The 15,819-nt window shown below is 35.2% G+C and overlaps 1 protein-coding gene across 5 annotated transcripts; it reads left to right on the forward strand.

The window, feature by feature from the left end:
* The first annotated feature begins 793 nt into the window (after nucleotides 1–793).
* Nucleotides 794–7,831, forward strand: LOC100798768 (casein kinase 1-like protein 3). Of its 5 annotated transcripts, XM_041015795.1 has the most exons (18): nucleotides 794–995; nucleotides 1,117–1,157; nucleotides 3,100–3,169; nucleotides 3,389–3,537; nucleotides 3,807–3,902; nucleotides 4,015–4,085; nucleotides 4,279–4,340; nucleotides 4,424–4,487; nucleotides 4,597–4,681; nucleotides 4,780–4,906; nucleotides 5,150–5,232; nucleotides 5,307–5,364; nucleotides 5,445–5,578; nucleotides 5,695–5,889; nucleotides 5,986–6,178; nucleotides 6,401–6,426; nucleotides 6,998–7,086; nucleotides 7,180–7,831. In XM_041015795.1, the coding sequence occupies exons 1-14, from the start codon at nucleotides 920–922 to the stop codon at nucleotides 5,875–5,877; spliced, it is 1,299 nt and encodes a 432-aa protein (XP_040871729.1). In that variant the 5' UTR covers nucleotides 794–919; the 3' UTR covers nucleotides 5,878–5,889; nucleotides 5,986–6,178; nucleotides 6,401–6,426; nucleotides 6,998–7,086; nucleotides 7,180–7,831. The 5 variants fall into 5 exon arrangements, with proteins under 5 accessions (XP_040871729.1, XP_040871727.1, XP_040871728.1 ...); XM_041015793.1 differs by having other exon boundaries at nucleotides 5,986–6,426; XM_041015794.1 differs by lacking the exon at nucleotides 6,401–6,426.
* The last annotated feature ends 7,988 nt before the right edge of the window (nucleotides 7,832–15,819 follow it).

A 15,819-nucleotide genomic window follows, 5' to 3' on the forward strand; every position in this document is an offset into this window, starting at 1 on the left:
TCACGATAATTTATATAATACATAATTTTCTATTGTTATCTGACTTGTTATCTAGTAACACCAAAAATATGTTAATAACTTTAAGTGATGTTATATCCTCCTACTTCATCTTCCTATTACCTTTCATGATAAGTATTGAAGAAAAGAAAAGGTAAAAATATTTAGAACTTACCGTAAAATATAGTATTGAAGAAAAGAAAAAGTAAAAACATTTAATCACTTCAAAATTGGAAGTTTTAACAAATTTAAAATTATAATCAATTATCGTGTTTTTATCCAATTCTTTTATTTTTTTTCTCATCCAGTATTTTAGAGCATTTTTAATGAGAATTTTTAAAGTTTTTTAAGTTATTTTTTGATTCTCACAATGTCATATTATTATAAAAAAATACACACAATTATACTTTCATGTTAAGAAAGTTTAGGAATCATTAGAAAACTCATAATTTTATGTTTTTTTTCCACTTAATTATGATTTAATTATGATGTTGTTATATTTTAAATGAATATTATTTTTTATTACAAAGAAATAGTTTTTTTATAAAAAATAAAAATCATATCTTTAAAAAATTCACATAAATTTGTTCCAATAAAAAATGACACTCATTTAAGAAATCCTTAAAAAAAAAAAAATCCTTGATCTAAACCAGTCCTAGATCCTTAAAATAGGATTTAACTTTCCCAAAAAGATTCTGACGGTGGAACCAGGCAACAACCCAGAACCGGGTCCGTCCGGTTGGGCCGTTCTGGCTGGAGTGAGACAAAAGTGAAAGGACGGATATACCCCCGGATTCATATTTGTTTGTTCTGAGTGGTTCCGTGTTGTTGCTCTGAGATCGAAGCATTTCTTTGTATTGTTATTATTATAGCAGGCACCTAATAGATAGATAGATAGATACGTAGGGATAGGGTTAAGGCCATGGAGCGCATCATCTGCGCCAAGTACAAGCTAGGTCGCAAGATCGGAAGCGGATCCTTCGGCGAAATCTACCTTGGTCTCTCTCTCTCTCTCTCAATTTTTCTTCACAAATCTCAATTCCTAATTTTAATTATTGTTGCTTTCGATGTTAATGCTATTATGTTCTGATTGCGATTCAATTCAATTCAATTCTGCAGCGACGAATATTGATACCTTCGAGATCGTCGCCGTCAAGATCGTATGCTGCTTTCTGTTCCTACGCTTTTTTAATTCAATTAGTGCAGTTTCAGCTTCGTTTGATTTATTTTTTTTATCAGCAAAGGTAAGCTATATATTAATTGGAGTACCAGAGGTACTGAATAGTACATAAAGGACCATACAAATGGTTCCACAATCAGACATTCATATTCTGAAAGGGAACCAGAGTATGGATATAGATTTGTTCTGAAATTTACATTAAATAGGCTCATAACGATGTAGTCTACTACTGATACTAAAAGCTTTGTGTAAAGCTGCTTGCCCATTGATTGAAATGGACTGTGAAACCTTTCTCAAAACCCCTTAGCCAAGACCACAGTAGGAAAGTCGCATCTTCAAACAGTGCATTAGCATTGAAAGTGGCATTAGAGAACACTATGTTGTTTCTAAGCTTCCAAATGGATCATGTTAAGGCTAACCACCAGTATTGCCATCTGTTCATCCTTACTCCATCAAGTTGAACACCCAAATGTTGTAGGAAATGCTGCTTTGGGCTTAATGGGAAAGCACCTTTAATGTGCAGCCATGTCATAGTGTCCCACCAAATGGGTTTTATGTTGCTGCAATGTAGGAATAAATGGGATGCATCTTCCTCTTGAGATCTGCAGAACGGACACAGCATATCTGTGATCTGTACTTGACGCCTCCTCAAATTTTGTTTTGTCGGCAATCTGTCTCTCAACAATCTCCACGCAAATACCGCAAACCTAGCTGGAATCCTTATTCTCCATAGTTTCACAAAACAGTCTTCCTGTCTACCAGCTGCTGCCTCTTCCCTTAGCATATTGTATGCGCTTCGTGTTGAATATTGGCCCTCTGGATCACCCATCCATACCCAAGCATCTGTGCCTTGTTGCTGAATTGACTTATCTGCAATATCTGTTAGGAAACTAACCGCTGAATCGATTTCATTTTCAAACAATGGTCTTCTCCACGTAAGAATCCACTCCCACCCTATGTCTTTATGCATTCCCATCGATTTTATGATTTGATTCTGCTGTGATGATATTAAGTATAGTCTAGGATACTTCTCAGCCAATGATTCCTCCTCCCCGGTCCACTTATCCTCCCAAAATTTGATTTGATCTCCACTACCCACCTTCCACTTCATTCCCTTTCGAATGAGCTGTCCTTGATGTGAGCTGCTGAAAGTCTTTTGTAAATCTCTCCACCAAATGGATTTGTGGCCTGCCCTACCCGCTTCAGCCAAGCCTCTCCATCCTCCATATTTTGATTCTAGCACCTTAGCCCATAATTCCCCTCTTTGTTGCCTAAGATTCCACTCCCATTTGTCAAGCAAAGCCATGTTGAAGTTGTTAATGTCCTTTATGCCCAATCCTCCCTTCTCTTTCGGCAAGCACACTGTCTCCCAATTGATCCATGCAATTTTGGTTTGGTCAGGCCCTCCTCCCCATAGGAAGCTACGTTGTATCCTCACCAACTTGTCGACCACTGATTTAGGCACCCTGAAAAAAGACAAAAAGTAAATTGGAATCGATGTTAGCACTGATTGTATGAGTGTCACTCTCCCCCCAAAAGATATGTGTCTCTGTTTCCACCTCGCTAACTTTCTCTCACATTTGTGGATTATAGGGTCCCACAAATGACATCTCCTCGGGTTTGCTCCTAAGGGTATTCCCAGGTAAGTAAAAGGGAGAGCCAGCAAACGGCAATTCAGATAATTAGCTGCCTGTTGCTTCCATAGATCAGATTGGCCAAAGCTTCAAAACAACTCTTTGCAAAATTGATTTTAAGGCCTGAGGCAAGTTCAAATGATCTTAAGATGGCTTTGATTGTTTTAACATTCTCCATATTCGCCTCCCCAAAAAAGTTTGATTATTGTCTGGTTGTGGTTTCGCATCATTAGTAATTATGCATTCTAGCAGATTCGGATTCTTTAACTCTTCGAGTTTTGTTTGCAGGAGAACGGTAAAACGAAGCATCCACAATTGCTTTACGAGGCCAAGCTCTACAATATTCTTCAAGGAGGAAGTATGCCCTTTTTCCTCTTTTTTTTTTAATAATAAATTGATGCAATTTGGATTATTTTTTTAAATTGATAATTAGTTGTGCATTTGTGTGTGTATGTCTGCATAAGTGAATGAATGAGTTGGTGTATCCGTGTATGGACTATAGAGTTTGGAGAGTTTTACTTTTAGGAACATGGTGAGGTTTGAAGATTTTGAATTTCTTTCTTTTTTTGGAATCCAGGTGGCATCCCGAACATAAAATGGTGCGGCGTAGACGGGGAGGATAATGTGCTTGTTATGGACTTGCTGGGACCTAGTCTTGAGGATCTTTTTGTCTACTGTGGAAGAAAGTTCTCCCTCAAATCTGTGTTAATGTTGGCCGATCAAATGGTAACCAGTCATCTCTTTTAATTATTATTATCATATGGGTTACTATGTTGTCTGCAAATTGTTCATGTGTTCAGCTCAAAGGACAGCAAGACCTCTTCCCTCTTGCCTCTTGGCCCTTTAAGTCCCGTTCTCTCAGCCTTATTCTTTTATTTAGTCTCGTGGAAAATTTTGCAGTCAGTGTCGCTTTGTTATAAATTTTGTTATGTCATGATGCCTAGTGAGTGAAGTGTGCAGTTGATGATAACTTTTTTCTTAATTATTTTGTGCAGATGACTAGAATAGAATATGTGCATTCTAAAGGATTCCTACACAGGGATATAAAACCTGACAACTTTCTCATGGGACTTGGTCGGAAGGCAAACCAGGTGACTATCCTGTTGTGGTTTCGTCTTCATTTGGAGTTGACTTGCATTGTCATTCCCCCAGTTTATTAGTTGGCATCAAATTAAATATACATGATCATGGTGTACTTGACAGGTTTATATAATTGATTTTGGGCTTGCAAAACGATATAGGGACTCCTCAACTAATCGCCACATCCCTTACAGGTTTCTAACTTTCTACTATTGTATTCCATTGAATTATCTCTCTCTCTCCCTTTTTTCTTTTGGGTTTGATCCAATTTCTTAATCAATTTTCATGAATAACACAATATTTTTGGGAGTATTTCTTTTTTAGTTTCTTCTCTTTTCATCCCTGATAAATATACCAGAATTAATAATAACAAATTGTACTGGACAGGGAGAACAAAAACTTAACAGGGACTGCACGCTATGCTAGTTGCAATACTCATCTTGGGATTGGTAAGTCAGAAGAAGTTATTTAAGCCCTTCACTCCATATAAAATTCAATTTTTGTTTATGTTCAATTTCTATTTTATTTGTAGAGCAAAGTCGACGGGATGATTTGGAGTCACTTGGGTATGTGCTTTTGTACTTCCTTAGAGGAAGGTATGACATTCTAATCTACTTGTTTTACTTTAATGGGCATTTTTTTAATCCATTGGGAGCAATTTAATGAAATGTTCTAACTTGTAAATGACTGAACATTTGTGTTTAGCCTTCCTTGGCAAAACCTAAAGGCTGCAACAAAGAAGCAAAAGTATGATAAAATATGTGAGAAGAAAGTATCAACTCCTATTGAGGTAAGTGTTTGGACATTTATTTGATGTGTAGGTTTTTTTATCACGATTCTTATGTGTTGGGATTTGATCATGATTCTTATTTGTTTGTTATTTTCAAGGTATTATGCAAATCTCATCCTGTAGAGTTTGCTTCATACTTTCATTACTGTCACTCTCTGACCTTTGATCAGAGACCGGATTATGGATTCTTGAAGCGCCTATTTCGGGACCTATTTGCTCGAGAAGGTGATTATTTTGATGATTTCTTGAGTAATATGGAATCAAATTACCTGCAGAATTGTGTTTATATTCCTTCAAAATAGCATCTTTGGATATTGAAGTTATTATTATTATTATTATAACTGAAAGTTGGGATTTAACAGATCATTAAGTATATCAAATGTGGTGACAGTGGCAATATTTGTCTTTGTTTTCATATCTACATTTATGTAATTTTCCTTTTCTATTTCCCCTTATCGGTAAGTGCAGGTTATGAATTTGATTATGTATTTGATTGGACTATTTTAAAGTACCAGCAGGCACAAAAGAATAGAGTCCAGTCTCGTATATCTGTGAGTATATTTGCTCTACATGAAGAGGTTTGAGTCTTCCCATGCTTATAATACTAATTTTTGTCATATTGCAGACAGTCCCTGGAACAAGCAGTAGTCCTGCAATGCCAATGGATGTAGACAACCATCGAGGTTGGTGCATCTGAAATTATTTACATAATTTTTTGTGATTCTGCATAAACAATGTTGTGTTCAGTATTACTCGTTGGCAGGTATTAATGCTTATTCAGGGGATGTCACAGCAGAACGCATTAAGTCAGGCAATGTTACTGGTTCTGGTGTTAAAATTCAGTTTAAATCACCAGTTGGCAAAAATTTGGGCTCTGAAAAGCCTCTGGACAAGAATGTAAGTCATCTTTGAGTAAAATATTTATAAATTTTTATTATGACTACGTGTTTAAAAATTATGAAATAGATCAGTGTTTAAAGCAATATTTAATTAATTTCATCATTTACTTCTAGATTTTTGGTGAAGCGAATATACCCTCTACCTCATACTCTGTTGCTGGTACCTCAAGAAGGAACACCTTGAAGCCTGCCTTGTCCACTGAAGCTCCTAACCCTGGACATGGGCAAGGTAGTAATAAAATTGGCCCTTCGAGTAGCTGGATTTCATCTGTGCAGCGCATATCTTCTGCCAAATGAATGCCCAATATGGTAATTTTCTGGTTCATAATAAATGTGCTGCAGCAAGTGTTATTGTCTCTATGCCCCAATTATATCATCGACTGTTAATATTATGTGTTTTTTCAGGTTTGATTCTGATCAAGAAGATTCCTTGTATACATTCATTAACCTGCAAATTTGTGGTATTTGCTTGCTTCAACTGTACATTTTTGGTCAAGAATTTTCAAGTGATCTATCCAGGGAGACTGCAAATGGCTGCAAGGTTGATAAATTTCAAAGCTCATCTTCTGAGACCATCTTGTGTTGCTTTTTCCCTAAGGTGACTGCAAACGATTGTTTGGTATAAATAACAGACTACCCAGGCTTGGCTGCTTTGCTGTAGATAGATTTCAAATGTGACACATGGCAATCTTGTGTATCCATGTTTTATGTAAAATTAATGCGTGAATGTAGCCCTGTTTTGATGATAATTATCATTGGGCCATATGTTATATGGTGACTCAATTTAGTTTAAATTGATTGACGATATTATGAATTGTAGGTGTATTTTCAGTTGGTTCTGTTAAGGTATATTTGATTTTACTTTTTTGCTTTTGTTGGTAATTTATTTTTACCTGGTTATGCTATTTTCACTGCCTAAATAACATACCATGTAACTGTATATCATGCTTTGAAGCTTTCCATAAATGAAATTTCTTTGAATGTGGGAAAACCTAAACTGGGAAAAGGTTTTATCATAAATATTTTATCAATTTTTTTGGTGTTCTGACTTCTTTCATTGCTGTCAGATCATTTGTCTCTGATGATGCTGAGTTGATATTCCTGTTCACATGGTCATGTTTTCAGAGAATGTAACTATCATATCAGAGGCAGAATTTTGGCCTACAAAGTTACTTAATTATTGAGATTTGTATCTCATCATTGGTTTTTCCATTTGGTCTAAATCTTGATGTTATTCAAGGAAAAATCTTCAGTCTCCTGCCAGTGTCAAATTTTAAAATTTATATAATTACCCATAGTTGGAACAATCAAAGATTTGCTGCTTTAGATTTCCTCTTGATTTTATCAACTTATTTTTATGAGTTTTCAAAATTTTCAATTCATACGTGTTGCTCAGGAAGCACTTCTTTACTTGTAGGTAGCTCGAATTTGACTATCAGCCAGATTAACTTGTATTGTCATTCTTGGGATGAATGAAAACCTGGTCTTATTTCAGTGTAGTTCAAGGTTTGGATAAATTACTGTGCATTTGTTGTTCCTGTGATAAAACTAATTGCATATGAGCAGCTCAATTATCAGTTCGCACTTTCTCTTTTGCAGGACTTCTTTTTTCAACCTATATTGTCTGAAGGATGAAATATGACTGACAGTTGGTATATATGGATGCTATTATCAACTGGAACATACCTCTCCATACAGATTGGGTTGTCATAGCATTCTGGGAGTCTTCAGCTTTGTGACAAAGCTTGAAATGAGAATTGCTTTTGATATGGATGTTAGTTAGCAAAGATGATTCAAGATCTGTGATTCTAACCAACATTTGTGTAAAGTTGACTATTCATTTTTCAGTTGATGGACTTGATCAGTGATCATTGATTTTGTTGCTGGTTACAAGTGGGTCTCTCGAGGAAAATTATAGTAGAAAACAATGCATATGAAGGAAGCTCAGTTTCATATATTGAGAAACATTTGGTTTTAACAGTGTCAAGATGAATATTCTGAGTTCCTTTTCTGGATAGACTATATACTTGGTGTTTATTGGTTAGCAAGATTACCCATGACTTTCATGGCCCATGCCACTCACATGCGTACAAGTTTAGTACAGTGAGATCAGCATCACATGTTTTTACTAACATGTATACACTGTTTTGCATTGTTGTCTAGCTACAGCCCATGTCAGATGGATACATGTAATGGTGAACAGAAGCATCACAATGAAAGACCAATGCTATAGTAGATATTCCAAATTCAATTTCTTGATTGGTATGAATGACAAACAAAAAGTCATTTAAAACATGAATGTGAGGACTCTGGCACACACGTTATCCTACATTGCTTGATGTTGGTGTTTCAAGCACATCCAAAGCATCAGGTGAATGGAAATTTTACTTGAAAGCTTGGAAAGCAGCATCATTGAGGTTCAGATGGTTATAAATTCTGAATTGCATAAACGAATACAGATTGGTTTAACGGTTTTTGACGTATGCTGACATGTAATTGCATGAAGCACCTATCTTCTTCACCTTTAAAGATCCTTTGTGCCAACTAATGATCGTAAAAGAGTCTTAGAAGCAAGAAAAATGACTGAGGCATGAAAAGGATTTCATTCTCTTGGATGCAACCTAGTCTTATATGTAGTTAATTCTTATCTAGTCTTTTTGAATTAAAAGTTTTTATGATAATTTTTTTCTTATATGTTGTTAATTACAAATTTTGCATTATGTTGATTTAGCCTGAAGAGGCCGAAGCAACTTGTATAGTTTTAAGTTTAATATTTGGTTGTCCCGAGCTTTTCTTGACAGGTAATTTTGTGAGGAGAAATGTTATTATTTATACAACAATTTCTACAATAAATTTTAGCGAGAGAGAGTGTTATGAGCTTGGAGTTCGAGGACCAAGCAGCCTCCTAAGAGAGGAGTGGGAGAGAGAGAACTAAGGAGGAACGTTTTTTGCTATTTTCTGATATCCTTCCAACACCATTTCTTTACATATATATATAGTTGTTATAGAGGGGACGACAAGCAAAAACGAAAAAGATAAAAGCAATCCAAAATATCCTAACAACAAATATGCCTTTATTCCACTACCTACGCATCTTTTAGAAGACACGATGCTATCACATGGGTTTGCGCTTTTCCTACGTACGGTGCATGATGCATGATGCATGATGCCAGCCATGTTGTACGTTCCTTCCTCTTGGGCCTTTGGTGCTTACTTCCTGCAGACCATTTTACTATTCCTATCATTCCACGCCTTGGAATTCACATTGCCCTCAATAGCCATTCCATGACTGTAACACCAACTGTCGCACTCCTCAGCCACCGAAGACCGCCTGAGGTGCTTGGCCAAACTTGATGTCGTTCACGCCGCCTGACGCCAACTGGATGCCTTCCTTGAGCCTGAGACCCGGATCTGTCCGGCCTCGCTGGCTCGAGTTTCCGCTTGGCGTAGGACCAGAAGATGGTGGCGCGGCGGGGTTATGGGTGGAGCTGTATGGGTACGAAAGGTGGTGGCGGAGGCGTCGTGGCTGGTGGAGCTGGCGGCAGAAGCGTCGTGGCTGGCAGAGGTGGCGGTTGCGGAGGCGGTGCGGTGGAGGTGGTGGCGGCAACGGCGGAGGGGTCGGTGGAGTTAACGGCAGTGGCGTCAGATGGCGGAGGTGGGAACGGAGTCCGCGGCAGAGGTCCGGGTGGTCGAGGTAGTCGGAGGAGAAGGGCATCCAGTTGGGCGTCGAGGCGGCGCGTAACGGCCTCGTTGGCCAGGGCTCGGCGCTGCAAGGCAGTGGTCGCGTTGGTGGTAGCCATGGAAGTGGCGTATGGTGGGTGGCAGCCATGCAGTACGTTCCTTCCTCTTGGGCTTTGGTGCTTACTTCCTGCAGACTCATTTTACTATTCCTATGCAGGAAGTAAGCACCAAAGGCCCAAGAGGAAGGAACGTACTGCATGGCTGGCATCATGCATCATGCATACATGCACCGTACGTAGGAAAAGCGCAAACCCATGTGATAGCATCGTGTCTTCTAGAAGATGCGTAGGTAGTGGAATAAAGGCATACTTGCTGTTAGGATATTTCGGATTTCTTTTATCTTTTCTGTTTTTGCTTGTCGGGACTTGTCCCCTCTATAACAGCTATATATATGTAAAGAAATGGTGCTGGAAGGATATCAGAAAATAGCAGAAAACGTTCCTCCATAGTTCTCTCTCTCCCACTCTCTTATTCTCTCTTAGGAGGCTGCTTGGTCCTCGAACTCCAAGCTCGTAACAGAGAGAGAGAGATAAGTGAGAAATATGAATTGTAATTAATGATGTGGAGATAGATAGAGGGAAAAAATGTTGTATGAGTTATATGAATAGAACAATTCATTTGTAAATATATCTGTGGACATTCTCCAGGGGACTTAGGGTTGAATAATGTTGAGGACGTCGGATTATGGAACAGTCTCTTCAAAAAAAAATTCCTAAAACAAATGAAACTTGAATTATTTACCGTTAGATTTTAAACGAATAGTTCAGAGATCATTTGGTTAAGTAGAGTAGCCCAACTAAACATAAAACTTCAATCCCAATCATTGTGATGGTTTATAATAGCAATTGTGAGGATTTGGATTTCTTAACCAATCCTTATATCAACATAAATTTAGGGTTTGTCTTATCAAATTTGGTTCCTTTGCCCACGGGTGCAACAGCCAATTAAAAAAGAGAAAAGTTTGAAAAAAAAAAAGAGAATTGAAGGAAAGAAAATTTTGTTTTTTTACTGTTAAATTATTTTCCTTTTATTTTCTCTTTAATTAAATAAAAAATATATTGTTATTGATGCTTTCTTTCTTTATTTTTTTCCTGTCCAAACATCAAAGCAATGGTGTATTTTAAAGAATAAAGTATATTTAACATATTTTTATATATTATCGAAATTTTAATTTTTTTAATTAATGATTATAATCATATTTTATCTTTTAAAATCTAAAGTATATTATCTCGTTTCTATTTGATAGAAGGCGATGGACTCTTTATTGGTTCGAATTTCTTTTTATCTGTTCCTCAGTTATTTATCTTATATACTTTTTATATATAGTTTTTTTGGTAAAATAATATGCACTAATAAAATTATTTGTAAGCTAACCAGTAAAGTGTACGCGGCTTTTTATATAAAAAGTAATTGCCCTACTAATAGTTCATTTTTTTATGAAAACTAATAATTCATTTTTATTTTTGGAACTCTAAACTTTCTTCTATATTTTGAGTGATGTTAACCTAAACACGAGAAAAGATTTAATCAAATAGAGACTGGTAAGTGGATAAGTCAAAATGTAAAGTTACTTAGATGTCATTTTTCTTATTCTAATTTAATCATATCAAATAATTTCATATTGAAATTGGTATGGTATTTTTTTTGTCTTTTGTTAAGAAATTGATTTTCCATGAATTTCTTAACTCGTTTTTATTTAAAATCACCTAAAGAAATCATTTCTTCACGAACCAATTTCGTAAGGTGGCAATTTTTTTTTTTTTTTTTGTAAATGACTATGAAATCAGTTTTGGAAAATTGATTTTTTAAGGTGGTTAAAGAAAATTGATTTTTTATTATCTGTAATTGTTTTTTTTGTTTTCTATTTAGTTTTTTTGATAAAACTATTTTTTTGTTTTGTAATTAGTTTTAAAAAAATATCCATTTGTGTTTTTTCTTATGTCTTTGTATATTTTTTGTTTATTCATTCAATTTTTTATAAAATTATCCCAATCTTTCTATACAAAAAATGAGTTAATTTTTTAATAAAATTTGTATTTAACCCACAACTTTAGTTGAACTAAAAAAGAGATTATGTTAACAAAATAAAATAGAATTATAAATAATACAACATAATATTTAATGGTACCGATTTTATTATTCTACAACAAGAAGATTACACACAAAATTCGTAAAACAAAAACATAATTAGGACCATACAAAACAAACATAAACGAAAAAACTAGTTATTACTCAAACATATTGTTGGAACATTATTTAACGTACTTGATGACACGTTGCAAGTACAAAATACATACTTCTTAAGGTGAGATCAATTCTCTTTTGGAAACACTTGTGTTACATATTAACAAGACATGGGCATACAATGTAAATTTGTTAATAACAAATTAATTTGTAACCTAAAATACAAAAACATTACCTTGACAATATTGTGCAATGTAATATTCAAATAACATTTGGAGTGAAGAGGAAAGGAAGAAAACACAACGGCCTATAGAGTATATAATTTAATGCAATAAAAGAAATAAACTATATGTGACACGAAAAGTAAGAAACTAACAAGAAAAGTAAGAAACTTACCTCTTGCAAAACTAAGACAGAACCAACAATTATATATTGGCCTAAATCTTCATGTTGTATGATTATCCGTCACAAAGTGACATCAATAGTGCCCATAGGATCCTAAAATTAAAACTTTCATCAATGAATATCTCAAAAATAACAATGTAATTGTTAAAGACTTAATTATGCTTGACTACCTTGAGCGTAACTCTCATGTTGCCAAAATAGTTTGGGGTACAAGTTTTGACAATGACGGTTGTTAACGATACACGATCAAAAGTATAATCAATGGACCCTAACTTTGTCCCGTGAGGTGTGTCATCAGTATTTACTGATCCTATAATTATATGAATTCAACAATCAATTGAGGGTTTGGGTGTATGAAATACAATAAATGTTTTACAGTAGCTGACCTTGTGATCGAACGAATTCTAAAGCACATAACCATGGATTCTTGTTAAATCCAGGTTGGCTTTCTGGGTGGGCACACATTATGAATTCTTGAATTGGGAGTGGCTTCCTAGATTGGTGATTCACCTTGACAACCTGTATGACCCCTATGGGACTAGGAATAAGTGGTCTTAAACTAAAGGATAATTGATTTGGGTTAGAAGGATAAACAAAGGATGAAAGGTTTGAGTCATCAATGTCAAGAAGTTCCCACAATGTATTGTCCATGATGAATGAGAGTTTATGAGAAAAATAAATGGTTTGAAGATGATGAGATATTGAAGTTAACATCAGTACATTACTTATATTTATACAAATATGTTGATCATTTTCATTCATTGTCATCTCGGTCGCTCCTTTTCTGGCATAAAACTTGAAGCACTACAAATTCCTGACAAGTGAATAGTAGTCTCATTTACATCAATGCAATCTGGGCCATTGATTGTCGTCGATGCTATCTTGGATACTGCTTTTCTACCATAAAAAACGAAGCTTTGTAGGATTCTTGACAGGTGAACAATAACCTCGTTTACGTTAATGCATTCTAGGTCGTTGATTGTCATTGGTGATATCTTAGCCACTGCTTTTCTACCACTAAAGATGAAGCTCAGAAGGATTCTTGATGGGTGAATAGTAACATCATTTACGTCAACGCATTTTGGGTCGTTGGTTGTCATTGGTGCTATCTCGGCCACTTTTTTCTTCCACAAAAGACGAAACTCTGCAGGATTCCTAACAGGTGAACAATAATCTCGTTTACATCAATGCATTATAGGCCGTTGATTACCGTTGGTGCTATCTTGGCCACTGCTTTTCTACCACAAAAGACGAAGCTCTACAAGATTCCTGAAGGGTGAACACTAACATCATTTACATCAAATTTTGAAGTAATGATTTTTTTTAAAATTTTGGGGCACTTTTTTAATGCATTTTTAGGTCGATTGGAGTCATGAAAGTTATATCATCGACTTCATCGACATGAAAACTATTTGGAATGAATCATTATTTGAACTAAAATAACTGATACACATAATCATATAAGTGGCAAAAGTTTGATAATAAATTGTTAATGACAACAAATTAACATATCAACATAAGTAAATTATATAAACAAATACTGACAATAATTTCTCAATACACAACATGATAAAAACAAAAGAAAAATACACGATTAATCACCAAAGCCAGTGCCACAAAGTCTAGGCTTCCTGTTTAATGTCATCTATGTCTACGAGTTTCACATCTAGGAGCTTGCCTATTTCTTGTCGGTTTTCGATGAACTCGTCCATGCTTATGTGGTTGAATATGTTCATCGGCAACAACAGGTTGCTCTTCCAGGATGAACTCATTATAATTTAGATTAAAATTTGTTTGATTTGTTGATTGGGAATTGAGATCGTTTACAAAGGATGTTAAAGAACTTCCAACTATAGCTAGGTGAAAGGATGCAAACGAAGGAATGAGTATACTTTGCATGTAAGCATAAGCAGATTCTGGTGTTCGATTTGTACCTATAAGGTTGCTCATAAAGTCTTCTCTGCTAACTTTGAATAAGTGTGAATTGTACCTATAATGTTGTTGAGGTTGTTGTGGAGTGAATTTAAATGATTGAGGAGGTGGTTCTAGTCTTTCATCTTGCATGTTGACAACAACTAGTAAGCTTTGTGGAGAGGGGGTATTGCGATGGAAATGAAGACTTTGTTCAGTTACCATCTCTGGAGTTGACCGAGATTTGTCGACAACTCATTTGTTGAAGATATCCTTGAATAGGTTGTCCGGTTAACACATATTAGCTTCTTTCTTTCAAAATGGAAATCCATTGTTGATGTTCCTCTGCCCAATTTGTGTCACTATGTCCTCTCATGTTTGTTTGATGGAGTTTGTCAAGATTATGCAGTGGGTTTGGTATGTCTTACCAAAGTCCAAATTGGAGTTTGACCTTGTTGATTTCATGTCATACTACCACTGGGAAACAAATTAAAACAACACAAGCACTCCATATTTTGAAATCCTTTAATGCATTTGTTTTGGAAAAATTGACTCATACCCTCAATAAGACATCCAATAAAATTGGAAAAAATATGGGTTGTAATTGGTGTTTTAATAAATAACATAAAAATAATTTTGAACCTCCTCGTTATGCATATTATCCAATCTTGACCTATAGCCTATAACATTACCTCATATGATTCCAGAAAATCGTAGCCCTTTACAACTCCATCTAGTAAAATATATAATATATTAATGTCAAATACTTTACCAACAATGAGTTATTTTGAGTGAGCAATCTTTATTTACGTATTTGCAAGTGAAAATGATGGTTGACGGCTCGACCTTTGATTGAATGAATAACATGTGATACCATGCTCAAGACTGTAACTAGGGGTATGCAAAAACTAGTTTGGTAAGAAAACCTAACTAAATTGGTTTCAAATTGTTTTAACCGATTTGGTTTTATATCTAAATAGTCAAATTGATTTAGAAATTGGTTCAAAACCAAATTGGTTTTTAAAAATTGGTTCTGAAATGAACTAGTATTTAACCAGTTTTAAACTAATTTTAAGAGCCAAACTAGTTTCGAACTGGTTTTCGAACTAGTTTTTTTAAGTAAAAAAATATTTAAATGAAAACCAGTTCAGTAACTGAATTGGTTTCAAATAAAAAAATATTTAAAATAGTGCAGTCATTTTTTCTTGAACTAGTTTGGGAAAAAATAAATTCAGTTTACGTTCGGTTACAATTTGGTTCAATGCGAACTGATTATTTTGCACACCCCTAACTGCAACAACAATGTACATCCACCCATATTTTTGGATTTTGGAAATATTGCTCTACACATTTCTCTATACAAATGTGTTAAACATGTTGAACCTCAACTATACCATCCAACCTATTCTAGATCTACTAACAAAGGTATATATATCAGGTGAACTATGTTTCCTAACTTTTTTGGCATAAAGACCCCCCAATTAATCCTAGAATGTATGCTTTGCAATGGACTGCTAATTGTTGCTGAGTGGGTTCTTTTGGGAGAGGAAACATATTTTCTTTTAACCACCTAAGTTTCAACATTAATCCCACTAATGTAACCTTTGGGGGAACAACACATAGATATTCTGCTCACATTTGTTCCCAATCAAATTAAGTTGGGCTAATAACTGTTTTTCCATGGACTCATAAACTCAGATGAAGAGTGACATCTTCTAAAGTTATTGTGCATTCACCAATTGTAAGATGAAATATATGTGACTCAAGTCTCCACCTTTCTGCCAAAGCAGTTAGCAAAGCGTCATTGATTTTAAAATGTCAAAGCTTTGCAACATCATAAAACTCAACTTGAACCAACAAATATTTGAATTCTGGGATCTGGAGCAGACATACTTTGAGCATATAACTAGATAACATCATTTGCTGCCTGCAAAAATGAAAATAACAACACATGCATTGACATTATGGTATGAATATTTTAAAGCGGTAATATAAATA

Source organism: Glycine max, chromosome 1, assembly GCF_000004515.6.
Source record: "Glycine max cultivar Williams 82 chromosome 1, Glycine_max_v4.0, whole genome shotgun sequence".
Taxonomy (NCBI): domain Eukaryota; kingdom Viridiplantae; phylum Streptophyta; class Magnoliopsida; order Fabales; family Fabaceae; genus Glycine; species Glycine max.

Excerpts from the sequence above, each read along its gene's own strand:
- LOC100798768 (XM_041015793.1), top strand. The coding sequence starts at position 920 with ATGGAGCGCATCATCTGCGCCAAGTACAAGCTAGGTCGCAAGATCGGA. Across the intron at positions 4,488-4,596 it reads TTGTACTTCCTTAGAGGAAG|CCTTCCTTGGCAAAACCTAA; the intron begins GTATGACATTCT and ends ATTTGTGTTTAG. Across the intron at positions 5,365-5,444 it reads GGATGTAGACAACCATCGAG|GTATTAATGCTTATTCAGGG; the intron begins GTTGGTGCATCT and ends ACTCGTTGGCAG.